This window comes from Brachyhypopomus gauderio, chromosome 6, assembly GCF_052324685.1.
Source record: "Brachyhypopomus gauderio isolate BG-103 chromosome 6, BGAUD_0.2, whole genome shotgun sequence".
Lineage (NCBI taxonomy): Eukaryota > Metazoa > Chordata > Actinopteri > Gymnotiformes > Hypopomidae > Brachyhypopomus > Brachyhypopomus gauderio.
Genome location: NC_135216.1, coordinates 25,250,565 through 25,267,251, shown reverse-complemented (window position 1 = coordinate 25,267,251; position 16,687 = coordinate 25,250,565). Strand labels below are relative to the sequence as shown.

The following is a 16,687-nucleotide window of genomic DNA, read 5'->3' as shown; positions in this document are numbered from 1 at the left end:
TGTCATCTGTACTGCTGCAACTGCCATTTCTTCAATTTATTTATTTTTTTGTGCTATGAGTCAAATTTGTTGGGAATAAAAAAAAACACGCCGGTGGTTTTTGCTAAGCTGCACTGCTCTCGCTCGAGTTTCGCGCGCCTTTTCTTTTTCTCTCCGTAACTCGGTTTTTCTTTTCCGTTCACAGCGACAGCCTCGAGTCCGCTCACTTTACGCATGTAGTGGCAAATGTACGTGGCATTCGCTAAACTGCTCACTTCTGACACCATGTATAGTTATGCATATATAGCTTACTTTAGCTATCACGGAGAGACAACCAGTACACCGCTTCCAGCACATTTCCATTTATTAACCAGTATCCCCCCCAGCCCCTACACACAGCATTCTGGGTAACGTAGTTCTCACCAGTACAGGTTTCATTGGGGAAATACGCATGTACACTTCCTCATCATGTAATCCTCTCAGGAATTGACGAGTTAACTTTCCATCCCTGTCAGCAAAGGGGTAACCGCCATTTTGTGTTTCTTCCACCGTGCAAAGAATGGACTCTAGGGCAATGGCATACGAGCATGCGGTCTCACCGCTATCCATTTGTTTTGCTGATTAAGCTTGGGGGAGTTAACTTTGTACAGCAGGGTGCTTATATATATATATATATATATATATATATATATATATATATATATATATATATATATATATATATAATATATATGCATGTATAAACAGTGTATGTGCTTTGCGACAAAAAATAAATAAATAAAATCAATTGAAGAGAAAAAAAAAATAAGAATAATTTTTTCAGACCAGTAGCCTATACGAACTTCAGCATACAAGTGCTACTACAACTGCCACCATCTAGCATAATACACCCAAATATTTATGGGCTTACCAGTTAAATCACAAGCACATCATCTATTTCTAGATACAGGATCACAACCACTGTACTAAAAATGATTATTATTAGTATTATATACTAATAATATATATATATATATATATATGATATATATATATATAAAATAATTATTTTTTGTTTTATTCAAAACCAATAACAGAGATATCAGTTCAAAGGATATAGAAACCAAATCTGTGACTGCTGACTGCGATCCGGGTTGTCACGGCACCAAAGATGTAACCCGTTGTGTCCTGCGCTTAACAACCACGCACTCAGTCCGCCTTGAGTTTCCCGCTGGCTCTGCGTTGTGTATTTTTTTTGGTTGTCGTAGGGGAAAAGAAGGGAGACTGGACACCAGAAGTATTCTTTTCAATCGCCGTGCAGTCGCAGCGGTTTTATTACTCGACGAGCTCTCTCTTCATACAGCAATAATACAGCATCACTTCTCTCTGGCACCTTCACACAGTACAACACAAGACTGAGGCTCTACATTCCGGTTAGCCATTTACTACTGGCTGGGCAAAGCGCACCCTAGCGGCCAGGAGGGGGACTGCCGGCTACAATTGACCATATGCAATCAATTAAATCATTTTTAACAATGTATTACTAATTATGAAATAATTGTATAATAAAAATCAATCAATGTATTTGGCTACTACCAGTTATCCTGTCCTGAGCTGTTCAGCTGGAAATCTAAACTTCAAGTGCAACTTTTAGTTTACAGGTTCTCAAATTAAAACTACAAGTGCAACTTTTAGTTTACAGGTTCTCAAATTAAAACTACAAGTGCAACTTTTAATTTACAAGTTCTCAAATTAAAAATACACGTACAGATTTTGTTTTACAAGTTCTCAAATCGGGTCCTTCACGCTCTCAAGTTTTGCTACAGAATTATCTCCATAGTTCTACACCTTTACACAGAACACTTATTGTAGCAACCCTTGGATCCCAAAGAGAGTCTCGACAGGCAATTAAGTTTCCTTTATTTTTTGCTCATGAAACGTAAACTCATTTATTTCGTCTCATAGCGCTGTGAAAACTGAATAAAATACAAACAATACATCAGTCACTCCATACAAATCTCACACACCAACCATATACAGGCCATACAAACTAAGACATACCTCGCTAAGGACTACAAGCACGGATTCCCTTACTCCGTCTTTAGACACAGGCGTCAATATTTTCTTTGAAAAAATGCAAACCCGCAATATACTCTGCATCTAGGCTTGTTACAAACAGCTACGTCTCATTACGCCCACCTGTGACTTCTCTACCTTTATAGGTCCTCCGCCTTGTGCAATCCACGGCATTCTCAGCAGGACAAATTTAATTATACAAATACAAAACACACACACAAACATCCACAGAATGTAAATACATCAACACACAAAGCCCAAATTAAATTAATTTAAACTCTGTGATGATCCTGGTCATTTACACTTGTATTTGTGGTCTTTGACATCTTTGATTTGTAAGTGATATATAAAAACAATTGAAAATCAAACTTTGACGGCTTTCTTTAATTAATTCAAAACACAATACTTGTACTTTTTACTTTCAGTACTTGAATAATACATTTTAGAATAAACTACTTGCAATACTTAAGTACAAAAAATGCTGAATAATTCTGTACTTCTACTTAAGTAAAGTTTTTAAAGAACACTTCAACTTCTACTCAAGTCAATTTTTTTGATAGGGTACTTGTACTTTTACTCAAGTATGGGTGTCTAATACTTTATACAACACTGCAATTCAGTATGTAACAGTTTGTTGTTTATAATTTATTAGCCATTTTCTGACAACTGTCCAAAATACCCATGTCAGTTGTTTCTCAACAACATGTGAATACCTTCATGCTTACGCTTTATGTCATATTTTTGTTTTAAACTGTTCTAAGTAGCCTCGTTGTTTAAGTTGTTCACCATAGGGTGGCAGTATAGCGCCTTATACACGTAAATGTTCAGGCGAGCGTTAGAAATCTGCATGTTGGCGGTAGAAAACCTGTGTGTGTGTGTGCTGGATAAGAATAAAGAGCCTTCGAGCTGCCTTCCCTTCCGTGAAGTGTTTGTGCTGCGTCCAGTTCGTCATTTCTTCCGTAGCCAAAGGACAAATACACTTATACATATAAAACATATAATCAAAATAACTGGTATACATATCTGTAGGATACTGTAATCTAAAAAGATAGAAAAGAATAAAGATAATTAGAAATAATTTAAATAAGTGTAGGAAGCAGAGGTTAATTCTCTTACTGCCTTTTGAATATTCATAAATATTTGATCATAAACATTTAGGTCATGTGTAATGACTACATGAGATTACCAAAGGAAACATATTTTATAGACTAAATTCAAATAGCCTACCTTCTTTCACCACGACTTCCCATGTCTGGCTCTGAATTGGGTTCGTAGCAGTGCAAGTATACAGGCCAGCATGAGCAGACGTGACTCGAGAAATCTTTAGTGTACTATGTCGCCTCCCAGCGGCTATAGTTTGATTTTTAAACCGCCACTCCACGTCAGGTTCCGGATTCCCGTTAGCACTGCAGGTCAGTGACAAGTCCCTCAATATCGATACGTCCACTAAGTTCACAATGTCTGACACGATTTCTGGCGCGTCTGTGGAGAAGATTTTTGTGTTATACATGTCACAATTTGCGGTTGTGGATTTAACTTGTTATAATTACTTAGAATCGGATCACAGATAATTTAAAAATCAGTGTGCACAGAAAAATGCAAGTAAAGATGAAAGATGAAGCACAATTTAGAATTAGAATTAGAATTTTAAAAATCTTTTTTATGCATTACTGTCTATTTGTAGCCTACATTACAAAATATGATGATCAACCCAGTGTTGTGATGTATACATAAGATATATGTGTAGAAGAAGGAACATTCGGAAGAAGACTCACAGTACACTGTAAACTTGAGAGGATCTGATTTCAGTGTAGGAGGAGGCTGAGGTCCTACTGGTCCCAGTCTGAGCTCTGCCTCACACCAGTACTCAGCTCCATCATCATCTCTGCTGGGGGAAATCTGGAGTGTAGCAGACTGGTCCACTGGAGTCTTGGTGGAATTATTAAAGAACGTTTCTGTCAGTAGAGTTTGTCCTTTGTACCACTTCACAGTGAGGCGCTGAACTGGGCCAACATTCTGAATGTCACACTGGAGTTTGTACTGTCTGCCCTCCGTCACTGGGCCTGTGTGATTCATGAAGCCGATGGACACACTGTCTGGAGTTTCTGTTACAAAAAGTTTGTTTTTTAGTTTTTTTTCTTTGTATTTCAGTGAAAATATCAAGTACTAAAGGCGACCAGTAAGACACTCACTATATATTATAACTGGGAGATGCCTTCTGTCCTGGTTTCCTTGTTCATTTATGTTGATGAAGCACAATGGCCGTATGTCCCAGTGCACGAGACTGGACACGCTCCAGGTAATGAACTGGACATCTTTCGTTAAGTCTACAGGTCCCTGAGACGCCTCCCAGCCTAACCCAATGTGGTCTTGGGAATAGGAGCAGTTCACCGAGACGGAGTCTCCATATTCCACCACCACGGCAGGAGGCTGAAGAACAACAGGACAGTTACCTGCCAGAAGAGATGAACACCATTAACCTTCAGGTGACCTGCTCAGAGCTTAATGGGGAAAATCTATGAATCTGCATCAGTCCATAAACCTTTGGTCATTTGATTTTTCCTTTTCATTTTTTCACTTGGTCAAATATGTGAATGGGCAAGACTGAGTCAAGTTCAAATGTGTCATGTGAATGGTTATCTGAAATATATGAAGGCCATATGAAGGACCTGCAAGGAATTAAGCATTTATTCTGTATTTGATAATGAATTTCCCCTTTCTTCCTCATTTCTAGAGAGGTTACCCACATGGAGCATCACAAGACATTGTTGAACAACCGATTATATATCAGATTGCGAAGTGGTGAAACCTTTTAATAAGTCTGAGTCTAAACACCTACACCTAAACACCAGCACCTAAACAAACACCTGCACCTAAACACCCATCTGGTTTTATTTGCAAAGTTATTTAATAAGCTGCTTATTTGTGTATTAACACTTAAGCTGGGCAACCAGCTCAAATAACTCAGTTCTGCATGGTTTAATTCATGTGTAACAGGCAGAAAGACAATACGTAAATTGGGCCTTTGAGTTTGCTAAATGTCCTCGATAGCCATGGTGAGCAAGGATCTCAGAGATCGACTAGAAACATCAGCTGGCACTGAACGGACATTTAAGATGTCAGAGAACCATTTTATCAAGTGCAAAGGAGACAATGTAATCTGTGGAGTACTCACACTTTACTGTACGAATAAGTCCATTTGACGTCACAGTAGTTGTAGACTGAGATCCTGCTGGATCCTGTCTGAGCTTCGCCACACACCGGTAATCAGTTCCATCATCAGATAAGGTGGGACGGATCCAGTGTGTGGTAGACTTGATCATTAAAGGGTTGGTGTGATTAAATGATTCAGACGACAGCACAGTGGATCCTTTGTACCACGTCACAGTGAGGAGGTGAACAGGAGCGACATTCTGAATGTCACACCGGAGCTCATACCACACGCCCTCAATCACTGGTCCTGTGTGTCCCACAACACTGATGGACACCATGCCTGGAGTTCCTGACAAGAGGAAAGCATATTATATTTTTGTCAGTAAAACGCATGATGTTGAAAGATACAGAGACATTTTTGTCAAACCTATACATAGAATTTTGAAATGTTATGTACATATTGTCACGGTGAGGGGGCCGGGTCGCCACCAGAGGGCGCGCAACCCGGCCAGCAGCCGATCCCAGCACACACCCCCGCGCACGCAGCCACTCCCACAGTCGCAATCACCATCATACTGAGCACCTGTTTCTTGTTTACTTTGCACTTCTCTGACTCTGTGGTTTAAAAATTCCCAGTGCAAGTTCAAAGACACTGATTCATTAACACACTCCACTTCAACAGAGTCTCTGTACTCTAGGACCACAGAAGCAGGTTTCATAATAATGTGACACGGAGCCTCTGCGCCTGCATAAGCAGGAATACGAGAAAGTTATATTACATTTAAGTTAAGTTTCATGCCACGTCCATGTACAAATGTGCTGTACAAATGTACAACGGTACAACAGAAAAAGCGCATAAGGGTTATGCTACCACAGGAAGGAAACTCTCTTGTGGACCTGGTTCCTGAACTTCCTTAGTGGAATTCCAGACATAACATCTAATCAGTCAAAAAATAGTTTAATATCCTGCTAAATAACACTATCTAAATATCAAACATCATGATTTGTTCGGTGTCTAGCGGTCGTGGACACAAATACAAGCGCCGTACCATTATCCGTATATTTTGAACACAATCTACGTTATAACAGCCCAGTTCTAAATGTGATCCCGAAGAACAGTCCAGGTCGCGGAACATGACCACAGTCGCTGACCCAAAGTGTTACAGCAAAAACATCTCACGCTAAATGTTCTCTGAAGTTCAGTAACAGTGTTGGACTGCCACAAGCTTATAGGAAAGAAATGGGAAGAAAATGCCCCCACCGTCCAGCATACTGGGAAGCGCCAGCAAATCCAGAATAAGACATGTATACACACTCCGGTAATGGTACAGAAATGCCATTTTACGGCACCGTGTCGGTACTGGTCGTTGTTCTGTGTTCTTGGCGGTGGTTGTTCGCCACATGTATGAGTTCATTCGATGTTGCTCTTTCTGAATCAACGTTTACCTCGGCAAATCTAGCAAATCTACCCCTCCTGCCCTCGCCTCCCACCCCAGGAAGACGCCCCCCCCCCCGCCCTCCCCCACTCCGGCAACAATGTGAACTGTATTTGATTCAAATCAACAAGATCCTGTTTGTATCACAGGGCTAGCCTTACCGACGTCGACATGGGCGGAAAAATAAAAATAAAACATATTTTAAAAAGCAATAAAATAACTAATCAAGAAAATATCATTAGCTCGTCATCTGCTAACACAAGGTTTTTCAGCTGTGTAATGGTTTCGAGCAACACTGTATTCCTAAAGAACCAGATAAGCTTTTAAATCGACCCTGCAAACTGAACCGTCTTCTTGGTTTTTGACAACCACGATCGATGAAAACTGATCTTATCCTTAACGTTGCCCTTTCACATGCACCCTGGCCTCCTCATACCGATGTTAGGTTTTAGTCGCGTGTTAAATTAAAGCCAGAACCAGTGGAGATGACCTCAGCTTACTAGGGCTGGCCCGAATAGCGTTTTTTGAGCTCCGGATATTCGGCACTGATTCGAAGCGAATATTCGAAGCTTCGTTTTTAAATAAGACGGATTAAAAACAAATTATATTAAGAATATAAAATACTTTCTAAAACGGGTCAGAAACTGGCGGACCGCGGTCCGGATCCGGACCCGAACGCAGTCCTGTCCGGACCCAATCTCATTCCTGATTTACTGGATACGGAAATGCCATCCCATCCGGACCCAGAATAAATTGTTAAAAATATTTCTTAATTTTGACGGGAGAATTCATTTTAAACCGGAGCATTTATTTCGCCGCTATTGAAAATATTGAAAATAGCGCTGAACTCCGTCACGAGTGTTACGTCCCCCGGACCGCAGGCCAGAGCTATCTGCCAAATTTGGCCCGCAGAACAATATAGTTGATTAACCCTGTTCTAAACAAATGAACTTTTTTATATTGAGCTTATAGCTTACGTGCAAAACCACAAAAAACAGCTATTTAGCTACGCACTGCACATCATTAAACTGAAATCGGCCAACAACAACACAATTTACAATGACTTTCGTCCACTGTAATATAATTAACAATGTTTAAGAATATAAAATACTTTCTGGACAAACAATTTTTTTTGTTTCAAGTCGGCCTATAACCCAAGTACTAAAACACAAAAACACAGCTATTCATTGGGCCGGTGTTCTGTCGGATTTTCCTACTTTGTCGAATTTTCCTACCGTATCAGCTGGCAGCGAGTATTTATAGACTAGTCTGTCGAATTTTCCTACCTTGTCGATTTTTCCTACCGTGTCCGTTGGCATCGCGTATTTGTAGACGTATTTCTTAGTTTGTTTACCTTATGGAAACGTCGTAATGTAGCGCAAATCAGCGTTTAAAAAGTAGTATTGCAGACGTATCTCTTAGTTTGTTTACCTTATGGAAACGTAATGTAGCGCAAATCAGCGTTTAAAAAGTAGTATTGCAGACGTATCTCTTAGTTTGTTTACCTTATGGAAACGTCGTAATGTAGCGCAAATCAGCGTTTAAAAAGTAGTACTGTAGACGTATCTCTTAATTTGTTTTCCTTATGGAAACGTCGTAATGTAGCGCAAATCAGCGTTTAAAAAGTAGTATTGTAGACGTATCTCTTATTTGTTTACCTTATGGAAACGTAGTAATGTAGCGCAAATCAGCGTTTAAAAAGTAGGATGAGCTTTAAAATAAAAGTTTTATTTTGCGTATTAATGTATTATTAATAATAATACAAGCAAATTGGATTGTTTACATCTTTGAATGAACACGTTTTTAGCCTGTGTGTCATTATAAACCAGCATTAAGTGCAACACTACAGGTAGGAAATTTCGACAGCCTAAATGTCATTATAAACCAGCATTAAGTTCATCAACACTATAGGTAGGAAATTTCGACAGCCTAAATGTCATTATAAACCAGCATTAAGTTCATCAACACTATAGGTAGGAAATTTCGACAGCCTAAATGTCATTAAATAAGAGCATCACCAGCATCTACTCTAGTTAGACTCATTTAACAGCAGAAAAAACTATGAGCAATAGGCTATGCCAGAAATATCTTCAGTCAGATTTTTCTGAATCCAGTGTTGCGTATGCTTTGTTATAGATTTTTCTAATAAAGTTTGGCTGTTTTCAGAATCAGTTTAATTTGTAATTTCAAATACAAGCACCATTTTCCTTGAGTGGCTGCTGCGTATGCACATTTCAAGATCTGAGACACCCAGGTTGTTGTTTATGATACAACAATGTCTTACCTGCCATAGTAATAACCTTTATTTCTCCAAATAGGTCATTAAGAACAATTTTCTTTGAAACAGGGTTAAGTGCAGTTTACTATAATAAGAAAAAACCTCCAGCATATTTGTAGTGATGTATTTTATTTATAAGTGCCTTTCACCTCAAGTACACTTTACAAAAAAAAAATTAAATTATTGAATTTACATTTGTATCTGTACACTTTCTACAGAGGTAGTTGGTGTTATTGCTGTAATGGACACATTCAAAATGTGCCCAACGGCTGCACATGTCACACTGCACCTAAAAAAAATTAAACATGTCAATTGGAAACCATAAACACTGCATGAAACAACTAAATCAAAATACACATCTATAATGTTTACAAGCATTATGTGTAATCCTTACTGATTGTATTGTAACCGTACTGCATATATGCAGATAAATAAATATGTACCATTTCAGTCATGCTCTTCTCAGCATCCCCTTCCAGCATAGAGCAAACTGTGCAGTAGTCCTCTGCGTTACCTAGAAGCATATTTATTATCATTACGTCGGCATATTAGGACATTAGTTACTTCAATAATAATGTTAGATGACAAAGCACTGTTAATAATAATCATCTTTGATGACGCACTGTTCATCAGCAAGTTGTCACTGTTAGGCCCCTGAGCAAGGCCCTTAACCCTCAATTACTCAGTTTAGTGTTCCATTGTAATTGTAAGTCGCTTTGGATAAAGGCTTATGCTAAATGTAAATAACACTTTATATTCTTCTAATCATCTAACCGAAATTGATTCCGAGAGTATATATGAGGGACAAAATGTAATGTGTTGTATGGTAATGCTAAAAAAACTCACCTTTACGTGCAAGCAATGAACAGGCTATCCCCATTCGTGCAGTGCTAACAGCTGCTTGTGTTGTCTGCACATTTTCTACAGCTCCAGTCAAAAGGAATTCTTCAGCGAACTGCAATATCAATTATTTACAAAAAGTTGAAATCTTAAATCATATACTCATTGGCCTGAAGATATTTGTGAACAAAAACTGAAAAAGTGAATATATACCTTCATTACTAAAACACCACAACTGCTCCCATCTTCTTGTTCTTTGTGTTTGAATACTGTTGTTCGCCATTCAGCACCGGAATCTTTGTGTCCAATTGTATTGAGAAAATTCCTATTTGGCCCAAGACACATTTTATAATCTGGAAGCGTGCATTTCTTTGTAACAAAGATGAATTATGTTTCTCAATAAGAAGTATTACCTCCAGTTCCGCAAAATTTTTCTCTCATATGATCCTTCATTTCCCATTGGATCAATGATGGAGACTATCTTTCTTGACATGGTGACAATCTAATAAAAAATACAATGCAAGTTTTGTACAATCCAGCATCAAAATGATAAAAGTTGAGTAATGTCTGTAAATCAAAGCAACATTGGAGTTATGTAATTTGAGAACACACACCACAAGAATCCAATGTCCACCAGTATTGGCAGGGAACAGCCAGGTGTCCTCAACTGGAAACTTCATCTGCATTAAATTTTTAAGAGAAAGTATTAGCTATGGTTCTAAATGTAGTAAATGTTGCAGTGACCAGTATTGTGTAGGTGCACATACATTTCTGAGACATCGAAACTGCCCAGCGACCAAGGAAGACCCAACCACTGCATTCAGCTGATATACAGGCATCTGTAAAGCACCAAGCAGCAATTAGTGTAGGGAAAAATATGAAAGAAGCACATTTTCAAAATAACTATACTTAAACACGACTTGCCTTATGTTCTTCTATCAGCTGATGCAGATATGCATCAATCACCTGCATTCACATAATAGTTGTTAATAAACATATACAATTGTGTCCAGAAAGTCAAAATCTACATCAGGATTTTGTTCCAACTGCTGGGCCGATCCGAATTGTTCAATCCAGCACCAAAAGTGTCCAGCCAGTTGAAACAAAATAGTGGGTAGGACACATTACAAATGTATTTCTGAATCTTACTTCATCAGCAACCCATGCCATCTCTTGCAGTGTTCTAAAAGATGAATCATACAATTTGTATGGCCCAACAACTGCTTCCACCTGGTTAAGGTCTTTTGAATTCCAGAGCCTCAAAACTGAAAATAAATATGTAAACATTAGCATCACCCTACCTATTATCTATTGATAAATGAGGCAAATACAGGGCCAACAGGCCAACTTAAAATGAACAGTGTACTAACATGCAAATTTCACAACATGCATAACATGCAAACAACCAAAAATGATTTAGACATGATAACCTAATCAATGCAAATGTAATATTTGTTTAACAATTGTTTATAACCATTAACACGGACTGTGGGAGAATCAATATGAAGAGAGCTTACACCAAGGAAGCAGTGTGCACACATATTGCATTTTCATAGGTTATTATGTCCATAACATAGGTTATATGTTCCACACGTGAAACAGAGCAAACCTGGTGAGTACCACACTGGTAAAAACACAGCAAACCTGGTGAGTACCATACTGGCAACAAACGGACCAACTGGTCAAACTCTGAGATAATTATAACACCTTCATTTTGAATGATTCTTTGAACACTTGATGAGCTTCCAATTGCAGGCCTCTCTGCTACTGTTGTTGCTTGGACCTGTATTGTGTCATCAAATTGTTTCGGAGCAAAGTGTATCACTGAGCACCGCAGTAAATTTTGATTGGTGCACTCTGCTGAAAAGCTGTTCTTGGGGGAAGACATGCTGCTACTGCTGGCTGGCTGACAGGACAGTGACCTGTCCAACTTGTGTCCTGCTTGGCATCTTCTATATGGCTTTAAATGGCCAATGTTGTATTTATTTTTAAGTATTGTTCCATCCTGATTCTTTAATTTGACAAGTTTACCACACATTGAATGTATAACATATGGACCAAAAAAATCGGGTTCTATTTTTCCACCTTTCCTTCCTCGCTTCCTCAAGTACTTCATCATCCACATGATATGCTATATTTTTGTACTTCTTCTGCGATTTTCTGGCATATGCTTCTATTTGTTTTTCCTGAGACTTACATATGTTCTCATCTGTTTGTTTTTTAACAGCTTCCATAGCTTTTGTTTTAGAGTCAAGGAACTCGCTGCAGCCGCCTTCAGGGAGAATAATGGTGGAAAGCTAAATTGAAATAGTCAAAAAAATGTTGCCACAATTAGTGAATACACTACATTGAATATCTGTCATTGAGCTGTCATCCTTGAAAGTGGACAAGGAACTTGTGTCTTCGGTGTTATTTTTCTGTTAATTTAAAAATTTTAACTTGCCATGCATAATTTATTTCTGGCGATGTAATCAAAAGGACAGTTCTTACATTATAGTAATAAGTAGCAAGTAGTTAATTACAATTGGAAATTGCCCACGAGCACACTTACTGGCAGTTCTTTGGGAACCTCAGAAGGGAACACTGCCTCCCTCCCATACATCAAAAGAAATGGAGAGTGTTTAGTGGTGGTGTGTACTTTGGACCTCAGGGCAAACAGAGTGGCATCCAGGAAAACATTCCAATCATTTTGCTGGTCGTTCACTAATTTTTTAAGGGCTCTGCAAATGAATAAATATATGAATGAATATATATAAGAATATATATATTCTTAACTGTGCGGGTGACTGCTGGTTCTCTGTGTGTAAACCACTCATACACAGAGAACCAGCAGTCACCTGCACAGTTAAGAAATGGTCTGTGGAAACAGAGGAGGCGTTAAAGGACTGTTTTGAGTCAACTATGTGGGAAGTACTGTGTGATCCTCATGGGGAAGACCTGGATAACCTCACACACTGCATTACTGACTATGTTCATTTCTGTGTGGAGAACACTGTAACCACAAAAACATGGATCAACCCGGATATAAAAGCTCTGCTAAAAAAAAAGAAGAGAGCATTTAAATCAGGAAACAGAGACAAGCTTAAAAACATACAGAAGGAGTTAAGGAGGAAGATTCTGGAGGGGAAAGCCTGTTACAAGAGGAGAATGGAAGATCAGCTACAGCAGAGAAATGTGAGGGGATCTGGAATGGCCTAAAAACCATCTCGGGTCACAGAAAGCCAGAGTCACAGGTGGTGGGGGACCAGAAATGGGTGAACGACTTAAATCTGTTTTTCAATAGATTTGATCACTCTCCCCCTCCTCCAAATCCAACACCTCTTCTGCAGCCTTTGTCTACAAGTGTAGTCCTGACCCAGGGGTACTCAGTGTCTGCCCCCTCAAATACCTCCATTAGCACCTTTTGCTGTTCACAATCACCAAACCGGTTCCAGGAACAACACACAGACACCTGGAGCAACTTAACCCTCACAACGACCCAAGTGAGAAATCAGCTTAAAAAGATTAAACCAGGTAAAGCGGTTGGCTTTACCTGATGGCTGTACTCTTAGCACCTTTTTGGATTGTGTTGCAGGCATGAAATTCAGAAATTTATCTACATTAACAACTGAAAATGTTGGTCTGCAATGGCATGAAAGACAAAGTATATTTGCTACTTTCCATAAAGTCCTACTTAGGGGTAGAATTAAATACAAAAATGTACCGTTTTATGTTATCGTTCGTCTTTTCATCCAGTCCATTTGTTTGTGGATGATAAGCTGCCGTTACACTCCTCTCGATGTGTAGCATCTCACAAAGCCTATGGTTGAGCTAAAAAAAACAAAAAAACAATTATTGTAATCGAATCTATGTTTAAAATAAACACTCAATTAGCATGCATAATAACATAAATCACAAGCATCACAAGAATAATGTCAAAACAACTATGAATCCTAAAAAACTTTTAGGATTGCTAAAAAGTTTTCCAGTTTATTATGGAAAAAAACCTAAAAAAAAAAAAAAAAAAAAAAACTTACGTCGTTGACAAATTCCCGTCCCTGATCCGAAAGGATGCGTTTTGGACAGCCATGTCTGTAAATGACTGCACAAAGGCTTCTACCCACTTCGGATGCTGATTTGCTCTTCAATGGGAATGCTTCTACCCATTTCGAGAAGTAATCAGTCACTGTGAGTATATATTGGAAGCCATCGACAGTTTTTGGTAATGGTCCTGTTAGGTCAATACCAATTAGCTCCCAGACCGCAGAGACCTACCAACCAAAAAACAAATAAGCTATAATTAAAAGTAGGGCAGATCACAGTACATTTCTTACATGATTTGATTTTTGATCACGGACATTGTTGATTACAAACTGAGCGCAATTATCTAATTAGAATTTGTGCACTACAGCAAGGATAATGTTGAATAAACTTTAATAATAATATTTCGCACATACATTTAAGTTCACTAAAAATTGTTACTGCAAGTAACTGCATTACCTTAATGCACTGTAGTGGTTGGGCGGCAGTCAAAGGTTTTCCAATTTTTTGGCATTTATCGCATTCTAATACCTTTAACATAAAATCAATTATGTAGACATGGCTTGCAATTATTTGAAAATGCATGAATTGGTTCTAAATTAACAAATTAGGGAAAAAACAGAAAATATAAATTAATAAACAAAAAACACATACCCAGTTGTCAATGTCAACTGACATTCCATGCCAGTAAAATCTGGAGCACAAGGATGCCCGTGTTTTTAAGATGCCCGAATGGCCCCCCATGGGTGAGGAATGAAACTCTTTAAACAGCCCCATGGCTTCATCCTTGGTTTTAATAACTCTCCTATTTTTCCCATAAAAGAGTTCTCCAGCTAAATCAAGACAACAATGGTTATAGATGAGATAGTCGTTTCAAAGACTTTCCACAGATGACTCAAAATTCATATACACTAACCTTTTAGCTGAAAGTTGGAGGCATATCTCCGAAGGGTTTGTCGCTGGGACTTATCATATCCGGATGGGTATGACCCAGAAGACAGAAAACCATATACTGTTTCCCACTTGTTTTCCATGGCTATCACAAATGACAGAAATAAGAAAAGAATCAAATAAAGTATATTATATGTTAAGTGTTATTGTCTGGACATAAACTTTTAAAATGACATTCAACAAACACTATACATATATTGTGTGCATAGATATACACATTTTCTCTGAGCTCACTTATCTCATATACTATAATGTTAAACTGAACAAACGTCGGGGGTCACCAATTTAAGAGATTTAGAAGATTTTCACTTCTCTCTTTCATGTGTGTTCCAAACAGGTCAATCAAACGACATTTGTGTGTCGATGAACCAACACAATTAAAGGAAGAAACGCATGTAGTAACGAGTCAACTTACTGCTGTATTACTGAAATACCTGTACTACACTGTTGAAAAACGCTTGTTACCCGGTTAAAAAAACATTATAAATAGCAATAAAACATTAAAAAAAGAACATGTTCACTTACTGCACTGATGTAGGAGTAAATGGCGTTGATGTGGAGGTAGTAAAACGGCGCTGTTTAAAACATTTTACACAACTAGTTAACTTAAGGCACAGTTGATAAACGGTTAAAAAAACATTATAAATAGCGATAAAACATTAAAAAAAGAACACGTTCACTTACTGCACTGATGTAGGAGTAAATGGTGTTGATGTGGAGGTAGTAAAACGGCGCTGTTTAAAACATTTTACACAACTAGTTAACTTAAGGCACAGTTGAAAAACGCTTGTTACACGGTTAAAAAAACATTATAAATAACAATAAAACATTAAAGGAGCACGTTCACTTACTGCACTGAGGTGGGAGTAAATGGCTTGATGGAGGTAATAAATAGGTAATAACAGGTAGTGAAACGGCGCTGTTTAAAACATTTTAAACAACCAGTTAACTTAATGCACAGTTGAAAACATTGCAATTGCAAACAAAGAAGAAATTATAAACAAGAAATAAACTTACTGCACAACTGAAAGGACTAAATAGTACTGCACTGTTGAAATTCGCTAGAAGGTAGGAAAATTCGATGGGTGTAGTAGGCGGCCACCAAAATAGTGACGTAAAAGGGACTTGCGCATGCGCAGTAAGCCGTGGTATGAATTTTCGATGGGTAGGAAAAATCGACAGAACACCGGCTTGCGCAGCGGAGCAGCCGCGGACACTGGGCCGATGTGCGCAGCGAAAAAATCGGGGGGGAAACACAAAAAAAGACATGAAACGCGGGGAGAAACATTCTGTAAACAACAGACTTTTAATAGCTTCAAAAGAAATCAATATTAAATTATTATAGATTACAGGGAAGCTTAAACAAACGCCAAATTTAATAACGGAGCACACACATTAAAAATACCTAATACCCAGGGCTTAATTTGAGCCGGATCCTGCTGGAATATGATCCGGGAACTCTTTAATTTTGAAGCGTGCGTTCCGGTAACTGTCTGCCTCGATCCGGCAACATTTTATGTTGTCCGCTGTTTGCGTTCCGGCATCGTTTGATTTACAAATTAAGCACTGCTAATACCTAATGCATTTTGCCTCTCATATACCGCCATTAACCTGAACGGAACTGTAACGTTAGAGTGAGGCGGAGCTAAGAAAAAAAACCACGAATATCCGAATACCAAAATTAAAAACCGAATACCTACTCAATGACCGAATATCCGAATATCTGAATATTCGGGTCCAGCCCTACAGCTTACCTCAACATACAACCAACATACAGTGTTTGTTTACATATTTGCCTCATATTGTAGATCCTGTATTGCCTAGTAAAGATTTACAATTGCCTAGTAAAAAGAAGTTTACCATATGGTCTCGAACCTATGATTATTATCATTTGAATCCATATCACATAATTCCAGGCATATAAACTCTTAACACCTGTAATACAAAGTTGTGATTTGGACATAGCCTATGTCTT

The 16,687-nt window shown here is 38.4% G+C and overlaps 1 protein-coding gene and 2 long non-coding RNA genes across 3 annotated transcripts; all 3 read right to left on the bottom strand.

Annotated features, from left to right (window-relative positions):
- Positions 1-1,286: 1,286 nt before the first annotated feature.
- LOC143517444 (vascular cell adhesion protein 1-like) lies at positions 1,287-6,653 on the bottom strand. Its single transcript, XM_077009958.1, has 6 exons — positions 6,449-6,653; positions 5,210-5,536; positions 4,227-4,487; positions 3,810-4,139; positions 3,262-3,516; positions 1,287-3,074 (listed from the first exon to the last, which is right to left on the bottom strand). The coding sequence occupies exons 1-6, from the start codon at positions 6,600-6,602 to the stop codon at positions 2,983-2,985; spliced, it is 1,419 nt and encodes a 472-aa protein (XP_076866073.1). The 5' UTR covers positions 6,603-6,653; the 3' UTR covers positions 1,287-2,982.
- A 4,017-nt stretch (positions 6,654-10,670) lies between these two features.
- On the bottom strand, positions 10,671-12,419 carry LOC143517448 (uncharacterized). Its single transcript, XR_013131950.1, has 3 exons — positions 12,293-12,419; positions 10,891-11,006; positions 10,671-10,707 (listed from the first exon to the last, which is right to left on the bottom strand). It is a non-coding gene; the product is annotated as an uncharacterized LOC143517448 (long non-coding RNA).
- A 1,026-nt stretch (positions 12,420-13,445) lies between these two features.
- LOC143517446 (uncharacterized) lies at positions 13,446-16,652 on the bottom strand. Its single transcript, XR_013131947.1, has 8 exons — positions 15,730-16,652; positions 15,564-15,631; positions 15,397-15,446; positions 14,678-15,287; positions 14,416-14,594; positions 14,221-14,292; positions 13,758-13,991; positions 13,446-13,551 (listed from the first exon to the last, which is right to left on the bottom strand). It is a non-coding gene; the product is annotated as an uncharacterized LOC143517446 (long non-coding RNA).
- Between the last annotated feature and the right edge of the window lie 35 nt (positions 16,653-16,687).